Here is a 20,018-nt window from a genome sequence, read left to right on the forward strand (position 1 = left end):
TGTGTGTGTGTGTGTGTGTGTGTGTGTGTGTGTGTGTGTGTGTGTGTTCAGATTGATGTTGGTGTTTTCCTCAGTTCCTGTGCAGGTAATACATTAAGATAAGACCTCACCAGTTTGATAATGAACTTGCCAAATTGTTCCAGGGAACTCATGCCTGTGTAAGTTAACTTTTGTTGTCAGTCATTTTCTTTATACATCATTCTTTGACTTAAGTCCTTTCATTCTAAATTAACTATACACAGTCTTTTGATTTTAATTTATCTCCCTTTAAGAACATCAGCCAGTTGTGATGGCTCACGCCTTTAATCCCAGCACTCAGGCAGAGGCAGAGGCAGCTGTATCTCTGTGAGTTCCAGGACAGCCTGGTCTACAGAGCAAGTTCCAGGACAGCCAGGGCTGTTAACACAGGGAAACCCTGCCTGGGGGGAAGGGGAGTTACAGTGTTCATATTATGTGCTTTGATGTTTTTCTTTTGACAAACTTTAGAGAATGTAAGATGGAGATTGAAGACAAAAAACAAGAACTCATTGAAATGGATCAGGCGCTTAAGGAGAGAAATTGGGAGCTAAAGCAAAGAGCAGCTCAGGTTAATTTTTCCTAATTATATTTTAAATAAAAATATCTACCATGGGATAATCATGGAGGGTCTTAAAAGTTGCCATTTTTTATGAATATAAATTTTTTTAAAGTTGAAATACATCTAATATTTATTTATTGCAAGCTTACTTTTTGACCAGATTGGCCATGAGTTTATAATCCTCTTGTTCAGATTCCCAAATGCTGGGAATACAGATGCCTGGCTGAAAGACTTGTATGTCTTCCTGGGAACTGATATTGTATATCAAAAGAATATGGGATTGAACACATTACTATGAGCTAAATGTTGAAGGAACGGGTCATTAATTAGCAGTGATTATTCCAATATAAACTGACACATGAATCTTTTTATCTTATTTTGCATCTTAAGTTTCTATAACATATAGTACTTATGGGATTCAAGTCCCTACTTGAAAAAATACTTTGTCATTAATGCCTGTTACAAAAGTATAATCCAACCACACAAGTGTTTGCATTATAATAAAATTGAGCAACCAGCTTTATATTACTTTTGTGTTTAGGTTACACATTTGGATATGACCATTCGTGAGCACAGAGGAGAAATGGAACAAAAAATAATAAAATTAGAGGGTACTCTGGAGAAATCAGAATTAGAACTTAAAGAATGCAACAAACAGGTAATTATTTTAAATTTTCAAAATTTATAATAAAAATTAACACCACGACTGTGTACACCACTACACAATGTTTTTGTTGTTTGTGGTGATCCATGTTGCTGTGCTGCCTTGAGCTCCTGTGTCAACCACACAAGCTGTTGCATTTGCTTCGCTGTGCATGGCTGTGGTTATAGAGTGCACATGGGGAAACAGTATTCATCTTGTATATTCTACTTAACACTCATTTTCTCCTCAATGTTATTTTGATTGTAATTTCTTGTATCAGTGTGTCTAATATACTTATTACAATATGTACATGTTTGAATAGCTATAAAATATTTCTGGGAGGATTTACAAGTAATTCTAGTTGTCTGAAGAATAGAGTGGGAAGGAAACTTTGTGTTCTCTATATATTCATCTTACATATATTTTACCTTTAAAATTATAAAGCTGTGTTACATTTGTTCATTGTACTTGTATAAGTAGTAACTGAAGCATTTGCAGATGGTGGGAAGTATCAGAGATGCATTCATAAAATAATAGGCCAAGCAATGCTAATATAGAAGAGAAAGGTGTTCATAGCCATAGTACAAGCCCAGTAAATCTTAAATGCAGTTGGAGTATTTGGCTCCTCGTGTATGACAAGTTGACACTGGAAAAGAAATAGGACTGTATCTAGGTGCCCTCTGTAGAGGAGGACATCTGAAAACAAGGAACGATGATAAGCCAGCGAACTTTGTGGCCACAGTCTCTGGGCAGGAAACAGCTGCATTAGGCAATATGAACAGGAAGAGGATAAGACATGGACATGCTGAGATGCTTAGGTGGTGGGAGGGTTAGACTCTGAGTGCAGTGCTCTTGTCCTGCTCTTTGGTGAGGGGCAGACTCCAGCACCTAGGGCAACTGAAGGGAGTGATAGCTCCAAGCCAGCAATTGGCATGTAGTTCTAACTCCAGGGGTTGTGTGTTTGCTATGTGGTTTTCTCCTAGCAGAATTGTAAATTGAAGTTCAGGTCCAGAGGAAGCACTCAGTTTCCAGAGACTCCTTCCTCTGTGGAGTATTTAATGTCGATCAGGGTTTAAAACTTGGATAGACTAGTCAGATGCAGGGAGTACAAACAGGGAAGTGTTTGGACTTGGAGTCTGTACACCTGCCTGGTCAACAAGCTACAAAACTAAGTGTATCTAGAAGTGGCGCTGGTGTACAAGGAAAGTAACTGAAGCCTTATTGTACAGCTGACTCTTCACTGGTCCCATCAGCTTGAAAAGAACAAAAGATAAGAGAGTTAAACTTGAGCTCAGTACTTGCCTGCCTGGTGGACTTCCGTACTAGAGGACCCACAAAGAAGCTACTCTAGAACTTCGTCGTTTTATTAAAAATGCTGTTCTATACTCCCCCTTTGCACCTGTGATTTCCCTTCTCTTTATCATACTTTTCACATTGTTTATCTAGTTGTAAAAGAGAGCTTATACAGTGTTTACATTTATCTTCTGATCTAATTTTGTTCACACATTTTGCTGCATGATTATAATTTTTATCCCTTGCTCTTCTCATTCCATACTTCTAATATTTTTTTTAATGTAGCGTCTTTTCTTTTTTCCCTTTCCCTGCCCCCTTCCTTTATTTAATTAAATTATTATTACTATCTTTACTCAAACTTTTAACTTCATAGCTTCTTCTACATGCTTTTGCCTTTTGCTCTGATTGTTTTGTTTTGGCTTCATGGCCATCAGTAGGAAAAAATGGATGGAAATGGAAATAATTATGTAAACAGAAATAAGCCACAGACAGAAAAGCAAGTATTGTCAGAATTACGTAGTGAGCTGGGAGGGGAAGCCCCTGCCCCTGGCTTGGAAAGTTCAGGGTAGAGGGTGACATATGCCAGCCATGCCCTGTAACAGGTGGGGACTGAGGGATGCTGGGAGAACTGGAGGCCAGGTCTGCTGTGGTTAAAAAGGCCCCTCAGTTGCCTGTCCTGGGTCTGAAGCCCAATAACATCTTCCAGTTTGGCTTTGAATTCATTATCCTCCTACCCTGACCTCCAATGCTGGGTATGTACCTCTATTTTTTTTTTTTTGCCTACTTTTAGATGTTTTAGACATAAATGTTTAAAGTTTAATTTAGAACACAACTGTGAGTTAATTATATTTTCTTAGTTGTGTTAATAATGATCATTTGTTTGAAATTCAGATAGAAAGTCTAAATGAAAAGTTGCAGAATGCCAAAGAACAGCTTCGAGAAAAGGAGTTTATAATGCTCCAAAATGAACAGGAGATAAGTCAACTGAAAAAGGAAACTGAAAGAACACAACAGAGAATGAAAGAAATGGAAAGTGTAAGTTCTTTCCCACATAAATGAAAAGTAATGAAATGAATATGCTTTAAACTCCTTGGACTTAAAATACAGAAACTGTGCTCTAAGTTTTTAAAAACTAATTATTTGTGTCAAATGTTATTAGTTCTTTTGACCTTTAAAAATATCTTGTTATGCTGGCTTTGATATGGACAAGGACACTGGCTTATGTACCTTGTATTCCCTAAATTTGTCATGTTGTATTTTACATAATAAATCCACAGTATATGCATTTGTATCAATAAATATTCAATATAAATATACTGCGTTGTAGAGTTGAAGATATAAGTATAACAGATTACAGGAACTTGAGGAATTTCACTCCGAACCTGACAAATGATACCTGAGTGTTATTTCAGCCGTTGTACTGTATTACTAGAGGAATAGAGTAACTTGATGACTGGGTATCAGTTTCATTGTATTGACTGTTGAATCTATTCAACAACCTGGTCTTTTTGAAAAATGAATTTGTTTCTGTCAGCTCTGATGGATAGAACTTTCTCATTGACAAACACTCAATTGTTGTAATTTCAGCAATAACCATTGTATTTGATTGATTATGTCTCTTCCTATAGAATATAAACCGTGTTAGGGAATGCACTTTGTCTCTTTCATTCCTATTCCTGACCACCCAGAGCTGTGTATTATCATATAGTAAGCGCAAGTTATTATTTATTGAGTTAATTATAAACGTAAATCAAGCAAAGTCTCTAAGAGCAATTTGGAAAACAGTGAGATGAAAATGATTAATAACCCTGTCATTTTGGGTCCCTACAGTGAATGACTAAAAGTATTTGCATAGGTAGCTATTCTCATTTATATCCTGGGCCTCCATGCCCAATACCAGGACCCCAGTAGTTAATATTGGCTTTTTTCCCCCTTTTCTTCCTTGAGGTCAGTGCCACTATGTCTAAGCTGCATTGCTGCGCTGAATTAGAATTGGCTTTGCATTGTTTTTTTTTTTTTTTTTTTTCTTTTCCCTAAGAAGCAGGACAAGTTGAGTTTCCTTTATCCAAAAGATTTTTAGCTAGTATTTTGAGTTTCATTGGAGTTTGGAGTATTTATGTATTTAAAATTACTCAAATCTGAATGCATTCATGTTTCATATTTATAGGAAGATAGATAATTTATAGACTACTTTAATAAGTTTGTTTATCTAGCAGTTTTACAGTGTGGAATTTTCACCTTTGTTAATGCTCACAATGTTGTCTTTCGGTTTTTTATTTTTATTTTTTTAGTATTCTAGTTTATGAGTTTTCAGATAAAAATGCTTAACCTGTCCTTATTATGAGTTTAAATGACTAATTTAATAATATTTAAGAGGAAATAGTAGCTTCAGTGACGTTTTACCTTCAGAGAGAACTAACAACCCAGCTGTGTAGCTTAAATGGTGAATTTTAATTCTATACTTCATGCCAGTAAATATGTATTTATTTAAGGAGTGTGCGCTCGTGTTTGTAGGCCTGAAAACAAGCTTGGCTGCTATTTCTTAAGAGGTCATTTCTCAGGAGCCATCCACTTGTTATTATTTTTGTTTGTTTGGGGGGTTTTGTTTTGTTTTTTGAGACAAAGGTCTTATGTAGTTTTGAACTTCCTGTGTGGTAGGTGATAACCTTAAACTCTCTTCCTGTCTCCTCCTGCTTCCCCCAAATCCTGGGGTTATATTGTGTGCTACCATACTTGGTTTAATGTGGTGCAGAGAAGAGAACCCAGGGTTTGGGTGTTAATCAATACTGTGCCAAATGAGCTGTATACTCACCGCCTCTCACCTTGTTTTGTGAGGCAGGGTCTTAGTATGTAGCCCTGTTTGCTTGGATAATCAAATGTTAGGGTTTGGGGGTTTTTGTCTGTTTTTCTGGCCATAGCATTTGATATTGTTTCATAAATTTTATATTTATGAATATTATTATTATTCTATACCTTATGAAAAAGGTTATATAACTATGTACATATAGTAATGCAGAATATTTTAGTACAAGTTTTAAGCTGGGAGTGGTAGCATATATCTCTAATTTCAGCATTCTGCAGGCTCAGGAAGAAGGATCTCAAGTTGAAGGTTAGCCTGTCTGGGTTAACCCGTTAACAATGAGTTAACGGGTTAGCCCGTTAACTCATTGTCTTTCAAGGCCAAGCTGTACAAGATTCCCCAACTAAGATAGATAAGTAAATAAGTTCCTTAGTGGAGGTACATGCTTGTTATTCTAGAAACTCAGAACAATGAGACAGGAAGACCACAAGTTTGAGATGAGTCTGGGCAAAAAATACAGTTTTTGAAAGGGGTTGGAGGTGTGTGGCAGAGCACTTGCTTTGCATGTTGAGACTCTAGGCTTAAGCCCTAGACTGAAGGAGGTCTCAGTTTATTACAGTTTTGTCATTTTACTATGATTAAGGCTTTTAAACATATTAGCTTATAGTGGGAGATGGTCATTTGTAAGTTTTATAAGCACATAATTGTAGGGAAATTCTCTTATGAAAACAAAGAAATAAATCATAAGTGTATATTATATAACTACATATTTTATTTTGAAAGCTACAAATGTCTTATACTTTTCAGGTTATGAAAGAACAGGAAGAGTACATTGCTACCCAGTACAAGGAAGGCATTGATTTGGGGCAAGAGTTGAGGCTAGCCCAAGAGCGAACACAGAAATCTCATTCAGAACTGGTAGAGGCTCGTCGCCAAGAAGTTCAAGCACAGAGGGAGATAGAAAGGCTCTCTAGTGAACTGGAGGATATAAAGCAACTCTCTAAAGAAAAGGTAATCCTAGTCTAAATAATTTTATGTTACTGAAGAATTTCTAATTTTTAACTCCTTTTTAAAAGAAGGTAGGGAGTAATGCTCTTCACTAACCCACCTGTGCTTAGCCTTTTTATTTTGTACTGTGTTGCACTACAACATGAATGTTTTTAATGTTACCAAATTGTCCACTTAAAAATGGTTAAAAAGAATAGGACCAGGTGCGGTAGTTCACATTTGTAATTCCAGCACTTACTTAGCTGAAGTAGGGGAATCTACCTGGAGGCTAACTGGGCTACGCCGTGGATGTTAGTTAAAAGCGCTCACTTTTATGTTAGATACATGTTGCTACAGTTCCATAATGAAAAATTTAAGTGTATTGTAGGTAGGTTTCTTTGTAATATAACATTTTATAATAAAAATCCTTCAAGAATGAACTCTAGCCACTCTAGGTCTCAATAAGTTGAGTTATTTAGCACTTTTAGAGGCTCAAGTGTTTGAGCCATTTTCTAAATAAAGCTGTCAGAATTTTTAACTTTTATAAAAACTTGAGTTCAGATGGTTTGTGATGGAAACATTATCGAAAATCAAGAGAACTAATAAAAATTTTATTTTCTCAGAAGTTAGAAAGTCATTTGAAGATAATTTAGATTGACATACTTGGGTTAATTACTTAGACCTTGAGAAAAATGTTGAGTTTTATTTTGGAGATTCATGTAATTTTTCTACTTTCTCTTCACGTGCTCACTCATCATAGGAATACAGTTAAAACATTTTTACCTTTAGTTTTCATTAGGCTGTGTTTTTATTCATATTGCTGGATCATTAGAACAATTAAGATTATATAGAAAAATGTATTAGCAATATAACATATTTGGGTGTTTACTTAAAAAGGGGAAGGCATCTACTTTTTCTCATTTATGTTTTTTGTTGGTTATGTCTGAGTTTAATGTAATTGGTTTTATCTGATAAGATAAAATCACTTAATCTCAAAGTGAGTTTAAATAGAAAAGTACTTAAAATGCAAGTTTTAAAGTATTATGTTTTAATCCCAAACTAATTATAGATTCATGTCTATCTTTTGGTTTGGGTCAAACCTTGCTTCTTTTTATGGATAATCTGATTAGAATTTTATTTTGTCTTTTTACCTTAGTGGCCAGGCTCCTCCCTTGAGATTTTCCAACCATCAGATTCTACCCAAAGAACACTCTAACTTCCCAATGCCTACCCAGCCCTACCCCACATAGTAAAAAGCCCAAACTCTAGACTTGGGAAATCCCCACCCTGTAAATCTCCACCCTGGAAAGCTTCCCTGTCACCGCCCATCACTAAGGTCATCATTTAAGATCATAAACCCTGTCTGAGCTCAGTGCTCTGCTGCTTTTCACCCAGGCAGGAGCCCTCCTGGGTGTCCCCCCCCCCCCAGTACCTCTTTTTCATGAGGTGTGCTGTGCTGTGTGACTGTGGGATTCCTTGTCCCAAGCACCCGAATATCTTTCTCCTTAGAGCTGTAGCGTAATGCTCATACCCTGTCCTCTACTTATTTTAGTTTCTTTCAGGTACAGGGAAAATTAATAATAGAATATCTGGTTTTGTTGTTACTATCGGGGGAATGTTTATGCCACTTCCCAAGTCATTTTTTAAGAGTTTTGACTGGTTGTTATTGAGTAGCAGGTGTTTGTAACTCTTGTTGTTTCAAACCTTTTACTTAGTTCTTTTTTTACTTAGTTCTTACTTTAAAATATTTCTGTATGTATTTCATTAGTGTTTTCTTTTATCCATGACAGGTACACATTTCAGAGACCCTTAGTAGGTGTGTGCTGAACTCTACACACACTGTGCTTTTTGACATAAGCACTTCTGGCCATCATTAAGTTAAGCGAGGGCTCTCGGAACACAGATGTTACAATAACACAACAACCAGTAAACAAGCGGGTGAAAAGCACAGTGTAGCTTACGCTAGGCAGACAGATGATTCATGTCGTGCTATGGACTGAGCAAGGGACACAAGTATTCATCATGCTACAGCCCATAATTTTAAACCTATAAATTGATTACTTCTGTAATTTCACATTTATTATCCTTAGACTGTGGTTGACTGCAGGTTGCTGAAACTGCGGAAAGTAAAACAACAGAAAACAGCCTCTTTCACTCAAGGGGAGACTACTACTTATAATAAAATTTTGTAATTAAAATCACAAGCACAACTTGTATTAACTAACGTGAGTAGGTTTGGATAAAAATACAAATCAGGCTGGAGAAATGGCTCAGCAGTTAAGAGCATTGGCTTAACTCTCCGTCTCTTTCTGTCTCCCTTGTGGATAGAATGTGCTCTTTAGAGGGCCTCACTTCAATTCCTTGCATCCACATGGTGGCTAACAATCATCTGTCAAGTAACTATCTGTAGCTCCAGTTCCAGGAGATCCAGCACTCTGTTCCAGCGGCTTGGATACCAGGCACACAAGTTGGCATACATATATTCAGCCCAAAACACACCTATAGATTTTTTAAAAGATACAAATCAAAAAACAAATAATACATATGGTAAAAAAAGAAAAATGCACAGACACACCTAAGAGCAGCCTGTCATCTGCCAAAATGCAGATGATTATTTGCCAAAGTTCAGCATTTTATGGTTCTTTGTTTCACAAAAAGCATCGGGTAGTGTATTTATGTAGCACGTAAGTACTAATGCCTTTTTTTGGTCATCTCTGAAATGTCTATATTTAAAAGTGCACCATATAATGAACTAGTTTGGCACATGTGTTTACATAAAGACCAGCTTGCTTTTAGTAAGGTAATGAATTGATTTAGCTATAATAAGCCAGATAATCTACCTGTATTACTTTTATTTAATGTTTTTAAGGAAGCTCATGGGAATCGTTTGGCTGAAGAGCTAGCAGCTTCTCAAGTACGTGAAGCACATTTAGAAGCAAGAATGCAAGCAGAAATAAAGAAATTATCCTCAGAAGTAGAATCTCTCAAGGAAGCTTATCACATGGAGGTAAAGAAAAATTAAATTTGGTCAATAGCTCCCACTAAAATGAACTTACTTACTGAGATGAAAGTATGAATCTAGACGTGTTTGTTGTAAAACTGTACATTATAATGTTCATTTTAAGCTGACTTCAGAGCTTACCCTTAATATCCCTGAACTTAAAAGGCTAATGTGTTCTGGAGTTAAGAGGGCTAGTTCCTGAGGCAGGCATCCTGAATCCAAATCCTGTTTCATAACTGTATAACCTTGGATAAGTTATTTAAACTCTCCAAGATGTATGTAATGATAAGAGCTATCTCACAGAACTATCATAAAGAATCAATTAGTCATTATATGTGATATTCTTAAATCAGAGCCTGACTCATCATCATTAATTGTAGAACTTGTGAAAAACAAATTGGAAATACTTCCTGTAGACATAAACAGTTTATGTGATGTGAGAACACAGTACATTACTTTGTAATTTCTAACATCTGCTCTGATAGTTAGGAGAGGAATATGAGAAGCATATTGTCAATATATTTTGAACCTTTATGAAAATGAACAGTGTTATTAGGGTTTTTTTTCATTCTTTTAAAATATTTGAAAGTATTCCCTAAAATCTTTGTATATGTTCTAAAAATACTAATTGAGTTTGGTGCTAAGAGAGCATCTTTTCCTGTAAAACAAAGGCTACAAATGTATTTTTATTGACTTTTTTCCTTGAAACAGTGTCTCACTATGTAGCTCTGGCTATCCTGTATAGACCAGGTAGACCTCACTCACTGAGATCCTCCTGCCTCTGCCTCCTGAGTGCTAGGATTAAAGATGTGTGCCACCATGCCTAACTTTGTATTTTGTGAGGCACTGGGGAGTGGGAACTTGTAACTATGTTTTATGTTTAGATTCAGATCTCTTTAAAAACGTAGTGCCTGCAAAATGAAACACATTTTCAAGCTGTATCCACTTCTCATACTTTTTGTAACTCTTTCTCTTCAGAGGCAACTATTAATTCATCTCAGGTATTTACCATTAACTGTTTATATTTTCTAATCTGTAGTTAGTCATGTTAAGCCATTAATTTTTAAATTACCTAAAATCAATTATGAACAGATAGTTTCTAACTTTTGAATGGCTCAGCTTGAAATGCTGCTCTTGTGGAGGATCCAGGTTCATTTCCCAGCACCCACATAGCAGCTCACCATTGACTACTAACTCTGTTTCCAAGGGGATCTCCAATGACCTCATTGGGCACTAGGCATACATGCAGCAAAATGCTCATTCACATAAAATTAAAAAATAAAATAACCTTTAGGGTTGGAGAGATGACTCATCAATTAAGAACATAATTGCAAGCTAGGTATAGTGGAGCACACCTTTAATCCCAGTACTTTAATCCCAGAGGTAGAGGCAGGCAGATCTTTGTGAGTTCGAGGCCAGCCTGATCTACAAAGCAAATCCAGGACAGCTAAGGCTACAAAGAGATGCCCTGTCTCAAAAACAAACAAACAAACAAACAAACAAACAGAACAAGAAAAGAACATACTTGTCTTCCAGATAACCCAGGTTTAATTCCCAGCATCTCTATCAGTAGTTGACAGTTGCCTGTAACTCCAGCTCCAGCATGTCTGTGCCTCTGGCTTTTGCAGACTTTTGCTACCTTATTTACACAGACTGACACTGGCACACACACAGTTGAAAATTTAAAGAATATATACTTTTAAAAAGAAGTTTTAGTGTTTTCAGTAGGAGATAATATTTTTAAGTATGACAAAAATATGACTTACATAAAATATTTTCCTTTTAATTGTTTTTTTTTAAAGATTTATTTATTACATATACATTGTTCTATCAGCATGTGAGTCAGCAGGCCAGAAGAGGGTGCCAGATCTCACTATAGATGGTTATGAGCCACCATGTGGCTGCTGAGAATTGAACTCAGAACCTTTGGAAGAACAACCACTGCTCTTAACCTCTGAACCGTCTCTCCAGTCCCTCCTTTTAATTGTTAACAAAGATATATTTTTAAAGTACCTGTGTTGTTTCTGTATACAATGAGACGGAGCCAGGCACATATATGCATTTCTATAATCACAGCATTTGAGAGAAACAGAAGTTCAAGATCATCATTAGCTTACATAGCAAGGCCTTGAGGCCAGCTTGGGCTACATGAAACCATGTCTCAAAAAACTCTAAAAATAAGTCAAATAAATAAAACGAGAAGATACGGTATTACAGGGCTAGTTCTAAAAGGAATTGCCAGTTTTTATTTTAATTTGATGTATTTGGGTGTTTTGCCTGATTGTGTGCCACATGTGTGCAGAAGATGTTGGATGTCCTTTCCCCAGCTTGGTCTATAGATGAGTACAGATCAGCCAGGGTTTCACAGAGAAACCCTATCAAATAAAACAAAACAAAAAAAAACAAGGTGGGGGAGGCCCCATGGGCCCATATATATTAGGAGGTGTGGCATTGTTTGAGGAAGTGTGTCACTGGGGGTGAACTTTGAGGTCTCACATGCTCAAGCCTGGCCACTGTGTCACAGTCTCTTCCTGCTCCTTTCGGATCAAAATATATAGCAAAGGAAATACTACTCTATTGCTAGTGGGAGTGCAAACTTGGGAGTGGACACTTGGAAATCAGTGTGGCAGTTTCTCAGAAAACTGAGAATCAACCTACTTCAAGACACACCTATCCACGTCCTGAGCATATACCCGAAGGACACTCCACCTACCACAAGGAAACTTGCTCAGCTATGTTCGTAGCAACTTTATTCAAAATAGCCAGAAACTAGGAACAACTTAGATGTCCCTAAAGCATTGTGTAATGTCCCTCAAATATTGCGTAATATGGTACATTTACACAATAGAGTATTACACAGTTGAAAAAATAATGACATCATCAAATTTGCAGGCAGATGAATGGAATTAGGAAATACGATCCTGAGTGAGGTAACCCAGACCCAGAAAGGCACATATGATATGTACTCACTTATATATGGGTACTAGCTGTTAGATACAGAGTAACCACGCTACAGTCCACTGATCCAGAGAGACTAAGTAACAAGCAGGGCTCTGGGGGATGCCTGGATCTCCCTGGGAATGGGAAATAGAGTAGATTTCGAGGATGGGCATAGGAACAGGAGAGATCAGGTGAGGCATGGGGGAGCAGTGAGGGAGAGAGTACTGGGAGCGATAACTGGAATTGGGGGTGTTTCGGGGGTCAAATAAAAACCTGGTGCAAAGGGTGACCCTAGAGCAGACTCCTAGTAATGAGGAATACAGAGCCTGAACAAGCCGTATTCTGTAACGAGGCAAGGCTTCCAGCAGTGGGACTGGAACACCAATCCAGCCTCAAAACCTTCAACCTACAATTTGTCCTGCCTGCAGATGTGCTGAGGTAAAGGTGGTGCAAAACTTGTGGGGTGGTGACTGGTCTAACTTAAGACTCACGTCATCGCATAAGAGGGAGCCCGTGCCTGACACTGCTTAGAGAGCCAAGACCCAGAATCTGAAAAGCCCAGAGACCCAGGATAGAGTTTAACACTACTGGGGGCCAGGGGGAATCAATGAAATGATTCCTGGTGGTATTCTGCTGTGCATCTAGTAACTGATGAGAGCAGATGCAGAGACCCACAGCTGAGCATTAGGTAGAGCTTGGTGAGTCCTGAGGAAGAGGTAGAAGAAGGATTTTAGAAGCCAGGGAAGTCAAGGACAGCGCAAGATCACGGCCCACAGCATCAACTCAGCAGGGCTCATAGGGCTTCGGAAAGAAGCAACAGTCAGGGAGCCTGCCTGGGTCTGAGCTGGCTCCTCTGCACATATGGTATGCTTGTCGGACACCTAACAGTGACAGGGGGCCTGTCTCTGACCCTTTTACCTGCTTTGGGGAACTTTTCCTTCTACTGGGTTGCCTGGTCTTAGCCTTGATATGAGGGTATTTGCCTAGTCTCATTGTAACTTGATCTGCCATGTTTGGTTGATATCCTTGGGAGGCCTGCCCTTTTCTGAAGGGAAAGGGAGCAGGAATGGATCTGGAGGAGAAGGGAAGTCAGGGGTGGAGGGGGGAGGACTGGCAGGGGAGGAGGGTGGGAGGACTGTGTTTGGGATGTAATATATGAGAAAAGAATAAAGAAAAATAATCCCAGCACTTAGAGAGGCAGAGGCAGGTGGATTGTTGTGAGTTCGAGGCCACCCTGGCCTACAGAGTGAGTCCAAGATGCCAAGGCTACACAGAGAAATTCTGTCTCGAAAAAACAAAACAAAACAAAAGATGTGGAACTCCTAGCTCCTTGTCTGCCTGTACACTGCCATAGTTCCCACCATGATAATGGACCAAACCCTAACTGTAAGCCAGCCCCATTGAAGTGTTTTTCTTGATAAAACTTGCCGTGGTCATGGTGTCTCTTCATAGCAATAAAGTACTAAAACACCCTGAAACTCTACTGGGAATGAACCTCTATCATCTAGAAGAGCAGCTAGTCCTCTTAACTACTGAGCCATCTCTTCAGCTTCAGGGATTACTAATTTTAACAATGTTTTTTTCCTTTCTTTAGAAAAATTAGGTTTTGCATTTGTCAGAAAAACCATTTAATAATTGCACAATTATTTTGAAGTGAGAATGAGTTTGTTAGGTTATATTAAGTACTTGTTACAGAAAAATTTAAACATTAAAATGATGGTATATAGATAGAGTAAATCTCCATTTATTTCTCAATTTAAATAATTGTGACAAATAACTTGTGACAAATTATGTGTTTTTTTAATTTAAAAGGAGTACTTTCAGGTATGAAAAAGAATGTTGGTAGTAATTATATCAGGAAACTAGATATAAAAACCAGGTAATTCTAGGCATAGTATGGTCAGCATATTTCTAACCTCACTCACTTTCCTACCGTCTTCCACAGAACATACAGTTTTGATATAAAGTCCAAAATTATCAACAGTTTATTAATTGAACCATTAGTTATTTCTAATTGAAGTGCTATTTGAAACTTTTTAATAAACTGCAGTAGCATTTTCACATCAAAAAATTGAGAACATATTGTTTTCTTGTATTAAATGCTCTTTATTTGATATTATATATAAACCACACTAAAATGATTTCAGTGCATAGGGAATTCTAATTGAATTGGCATTGTCAAGAACAGACAGTTTCTGCTGTCAGTGGTGACTCACACCTTTCTTTAATGCCAGCACTCGGGGAGGCAGAGGCAGCTGTATCTCTGTGAGCTTGAGGCCAGCCTGGTCTACAAATCCAGCCTAGGACAGCCAGGACTCTGTTACATAGACAAACACTGTCTTGAAAAACAAAACAAACAATAACAAAAAAGAATGAACAGTTGCTTCCTGTTGTGTAACCAGATTGCCTGTAACAGAGGCGAGCAAATACAAGTGTGTCTTCTGCTTTGTTCTGAGACAGTAAAGGGATGTTTCCACAGAGCTTACCTATATTTATAGAACCAGTTACATAAAGTTAAGCATAATATAAATTAAATATAGGCTTTGAGGTGACATTCCCATCTCTGTGGAAAGTTGAGCATCATTAACTAAGTCCAGTCCTATCTTGAGAAGGAGAAAGCAGTGACCGTGATGTGTAATGAGGTTTAAAAGGACTAGTTATTAGGTAGTGATTGACGTAAAGCACTGCGTATACTCCCTGTTTGCCAAGGGTGCTGTCACCTGCCACCTGGAACGTAATCATCAGGGGTAGTTGAAAGTGAAGCATCGCCTTAACAGCTTGCTCACTAGGGTGTACACTTTTGTAAAATCCTGCTGCCGGCCTGCCCCACCTTGTGGTTGTAGAGGATAAAATGAGAATGCTAACTGGATTCAGCTCCAAGGCCTTTGGGGAGTTCACCTCTCTTTGGTCCACCAGTGGCATCTCCTCTCTTCTCTCATTGGTGTCAGTGTGCTTATTCCAAAATGATTCCTGCAACAGCAGTATTTATTGAGCTGAAATAGTTTTTTTTTTTTAAATAAAGATCATATCCACTTTACTATAAGCCAATTTTACTTAAATCAGGACTGTCCAACAAAAATGTTCTGTTAGCTCTTCGTGATTTTAATTCTGATAAATGAATTAAATTATGGTACACATTAAAAGCCATGAAACCTTTGTTTTGTAATAAGTAGGGCAGTGGCAATTACTCCTTAGAAGCCTTTTTAAGATGAGCTATTCAACCTGCCCATTCTCTCTGTTTTAATAGGATTACTACTGATGTGATGAAACACCTTGACTAAAGGAAGTCAGGACAGGAGCTCAAGCAGGGCAGGAACCTGGTGGCAGGAGCTGACACAGAGGCCATGGAGGGTGCTGCTCATTGGCTTGTTCCCCATGGCTTACTTAGCTGCTTTCTTATAGAACCAGGACTTCCAGTCCAGGGATGGCTCCACCCACAATGGGCTGGGCCCTACCACATCAATCACTAATTAAGAAAGTTCCCTACAGTCTTATGGAGACATTTTCTTAATTGAGAAATTAAGAAATTTCACTCCCTCCTTTCCAATGATTCTAGCTTATATCAAGTTGACTTAAAACTAGCTAGCATAATCCCCTTTTAATTCAGGAGAAAATAATTTTTGTTGCAAAGATGTACTTTTGGGGATTCTCCAGACATTCTATCAGTTGTATTCTCTCCCCAGGTGATTCCTTGTTCCTGTTGGCATAAGATGGCCTGACCCATATTCTGCCCAAGCAGATCATAAAGATTTGGTCCAGTCTTATTCTTGCCTCGTTTTTTTGCACAGTGTAGCCCTGGGCACTCTTCTGAACAAAAATCATCTTGCTGTTCTCAACATCATTTTTTCTGGGGGTAGGGGAGGAATCTCAACATTATGCACCCCCACCGCTGTCACGTGCCAGTCTTCCCATGTTTGCCCCACCACCTCATGACTTCCCCCCCAAAAAAGGGGGGGGGAATAAGTCCGTTTTGTATTGTCCATACTTACTGGAGCATGGTCGAATTCCTAGTGGCCAGCTCCCAAAGGATGATGAGTCTTTCTCCACCTGCATCCATGCCAGAAGCAATAGACTGAGGAGAACCATGCAGTAGCTGGAGAAGGGTGGGACAGATCTCCTGCATTCACGCCACTGCCTGCCTCAGCATGCTGTGGGCTGGTGAGGGGCAGGGACAGCTCTGTAGTACCCACATGGCTGCATGGACTTCGGTGGTAACACAGGCAGCAGACATACCAAGACCATCAACTCACTAATAGCCCTCAGCAGTGACATAGACCATGGGCCTCAGCATGGCCTGATTACACATAACACTTACATCATATGCCCTATCCCCTAGCCAGCAAAGCCTGGGAATGTCACTAAGGCATCAAGTAGCAGCACAGACTGCATACTCCAACATGGATCTCAGGCCTCATGGCAGATTGGGACAGCAGCATGGACCACGAACACCAACATGGCCTCCAGGGGCATCATGGACCATGGTAGTCCTAAGTCAAATCCAAACCTTTCCTCATCTATTGCCCAGAGCCAGGGGGAACCCACAGCTTGGGGGCAGGTTTGGGGGCTGAGTCTGCATCTGACTGTATACACTATCCCTTGGACCCTACTGAGCAATGACAGCATGTCACCCTTAGCCCCTTGCCTGTCAAATGTCACCATCTCCAGTAGTGCACACACAGCTCTGTTTTTACGTCTTTCCCAACTCTCTGTGTTTGTTCACTGTAGTGATGCCTGCCACCCTGGGAGGCTCAACATTATCCACTTTTAATTTGCTACCTGCGGCCCGACACCACCAACATTATGGCCTGAAGATAGAGATGTCTGACCCTTGCTATTTTTTTATTTTATTTCTTCCTTTTCTTTTCTTTTGGTTTGTAGTTTGTTTGTTTTTTGTTTCAGTTTTTGTTTCTTTGTTTGCTGTTTTGTTTTTGTTTTTTTTGTTTGTTTGTTTTTGTTTTAGTTTGGTTTGGTTTTTTTGAGACAGGGTCTTTACATATAAGCCCTGGCTGTTGTAGACCAGGCTGTCCTGGAACTCATAGAGATCCACCTGCCTCTGTCCCTGGAGTGCTGGGATTAAAAAATGCACTACTGCACCCAACTCTGAGAGTATTTCCTTTATATTAAATGTACCATCATTTCTCAGATTTCTCCAGTTATCTCAAAAATTTCTTTATAGTTTATATAAATCAGAATCCAAATATGATCTATGGTTAACTATTAAGTGAATGTAAGAGTGTGTGTTCTGCAACTGGGAGCAGTGGTACACACCTGTAATCCCAGCACTCAGAGAGGCCGAAGCAGGTAGATCTCTTGAGTTCAAGGCCAGCCTGGTCTACAAAGCAAATCCAGGAAAGCCAAGGCTACACAAACCTTGTCTCAAAAAAAAAAGCGTGTGTGGTTTTTTTCCCTTGAGTATTGCATTTAGTGTAAAATCAGATATTTTTAGCTATAAATTTGATCTCCTTTAAGGAAAAATAGTAATAGTGTTAGAATTTTTGTTGAAAATAACTCCATCCTGTTTTCTTTTTACAATTTTGGGATTATAAAGATGGTTTCACATCAAGAGAACCATGCAAAGTGGAAGGTTTCTGCTGACTCTCAAAAGACTTCTGTTCAACAACTAAATGAACAACTAGAGAAAGCAAAACTAGAATTAGAAGAAGCTCAGGACACTGTAAGCAATTTGCATCAACAAGTTCAAGACAGGAATGAAGTCATTGAAGCTGCAAATGAAGCATTACTTATTAAAGTAAGTAAGCTTATAAAAGGTAACGAAATACGTTTGTGAAAAGTCACTTCTTTTTCCTTTTCTCATTTATAGAGGTCTTCATGACAAATTGTTGCTCTCAACCTCTGAGCCATCTCTCCAGCCCGAATTATCTATTCCTAATGAGCAATAACAAATCAAACTTTCTGCAAATAGGATTCAAGGAGGTACCCAGCTTCAGCCACAAGGCCCTGGCTGTGGAGTCATAAAGAATACAGAAGTAAAGGGGTCATGGGTCTTCCTCCATGCTTTAAGGAAAGCCTTGGAGGCCAGGCATGTGGCACAAGAGTCCTCTCATGGAGGCCAGGAAAGGCCATTGCCTAAAGCTTTGAAAGTGAGGCCTCGATTGTGTTGGAGATGCTAGAGCACCATGGGATACTGCCAGGAAGAGCTGTTGACAGGGAGTGGAACTAACCCAAGACAGGGAAGTATGTTGGAGTCAGCAGAGTCTAAGAATGAAGCCACCTAAGCCTTTTGACAGGATATGGAGTTTGCCCTGTTGGATTTTGGTCTTCCTTTGGTCCAGTATTTCTTCATGCCCTCATTTTTTCCTTTTGGAATGGTAATATATATTCTAACATTCATTGAATGTTAGAAGTATAATTTGGTTTTTCATTTTATAGGGAGTGCAGTTAAAAGATTGCCTTTAGTTTCAGAAGAGATTTTTGACTTGAACAGTGTTGAGACTGAAAGACTGTGGGAACTTCTGAAGTTGGACTTTTGCATTGTGATATGGCTACAAGTTTTTGGGGACCAGGAAATGGAATGCAGTGGTTTGAATGAGAATGGCCCACATAGGTTCATAAGTTTGAATACTTGGTTCCTAGTTGGTAAACTGTTTGGGAAGGATTAAGAGATATGACCATTTTGGAGGAAATATGTCAGTAGGGTTGGGCTCTGAGGTTTCAAAAGTCTATACCATTCCCAAGTAGCTCTCTTTCTTTTTTCAAGACAGGGTTTATCTGTGTAGCCTTGGTTGTCCTGGACTCACTTTGTAGACCAGGCTGGCCTCAAACTCACAGAGATCCGCCTGTGTCTTCCTCCCTGAGTGCTGGGATTATAGGCGAGCGCCATGGCACTGTTGTTGTTGTTGTTGTTTTTATCGTGTTCCCAGGCTAGGAGTATTCTATAAGGAAAATCCAGTTTTGATGAAATTCATTGGCATATTGGAAGTAGTTTTCAAATGAAAATATTTAATTGTCTCAAAATACAGCTGTCTGTAGTAGAGGTTTGAACAACACGTGTAAAAAAACTGTTATTTTAAAAGTTCCCATACTGAGACAAAGGCTAGTGAAGATGACTTCTATGACTTTATAAATAGTTTTTAAACAGAAATATATTGAACATGCATTATGTACCAATTTTTCTACAGGAATCAGAATTAACCAGATTGCAAGCCAAAATTTCTGGACACGAAAAGCCAGGAGACACCAAGTTTCTACCATCTTCATTTACAGCTCTAACAGAAATGATGCCTGATATTCAGGATCCTAAGTTTGGCAAACATTCTCAGATATCCTTTTTCAAGTGCAGAAAACTACGTCGCTCTATTAGTGCCAGCGACCTAAGTCTAAAAAGTCGTGGTAATGAAGATCTCTCTGAAGAACTGCTGCAGGACTTAAAGAAAATGCAGTTAGAACAGCCGTTGGCATTAGAAGGTAGTCATAAAGCCCTGGGTTTCGCCCATTCAGACTCATTCAAACCTGTTCCATATGCCCTGGAAGACGATAGGTCTGACAGTAATGACTTCAGTACTCTCAGCGGAATGCTAAGATACATAAACAAAGAAGTGAGGCTGTTGAAGAAGTCTTCTCTGCAAACAGTTGCTGGTCTAACTCAGGTATGTATTTCATACATCACCAGGTAAAATAATTTATATCAGGCCTGTTGTTGCATAGTTGCAATCCCAGCGCTGAGGAGACAGAAGCAGAAGGATTGTGAGTTGGAGATCCAATAATAGTAGTAGTAGTAGTAGTAGTAGTAGTAGTAGTAGTAGTAGTAGTAGTAGTA

The 20,018-nt window shown here is 38.7% G+C and overlaps 1 protein-coding gene across 3 annotated transcripts in view; it reads left to right on the forward strand.

Annotated features, from left to right (window-relative positions):
* The window catches only part of Ccdc18 (coiled-coil domain containing 18), a 104,297-nt gene that overhangs the window by 78,691 nt on the left and 5,588 nt on the right, over positions 1-20,018 (forward strand). For all 3 annotated transcript variants that reach the window (XM_055611553.1, XM_055611552.1, XM_055611551.1), the window contains 7 exons: positions 487-586; positions 1,119-1,235; positions 3,405-3,548; positions 6,121-6,324; positions 9,170-9,307; positions 17,790-17,990; positions 19,381-19,848. In XM_055611553.1, the coding sequence (XP_055467528.1) occupies positions 487-586; positions 1,119-1,235; positions 3,405-3,548; positions 6,121-6,324; positions 9,170-9,307; positions 17,790-17,990; positions 19,381-19,848 (1,372 nt within the window). The remainder of the gene's footprint in view (positions 1-486; positions 587-1,118; positions 1,236-3,404; positions 3,549-6,120; positions 6,325-9,169; positions 9,308-17,789; positions 17,991-19,380; positions 19,849-20,018) is intronic.

Source organism: Psammomys obesus, unplaced genomic scaffold (genome assembly GCF_907164565.1).
Source record: "Psammomys obesus unplaced genomic scaffold, mPsaObe1.curated_primary_1811, whole genome shotgun sequence".
In the NCBI taxonomy this organism is placed as follows: Eukaryota; Metazoa; Chordata; class Mammalia; order Rodentia; family Muridae; genus Psammomys; species Psammomys obesus.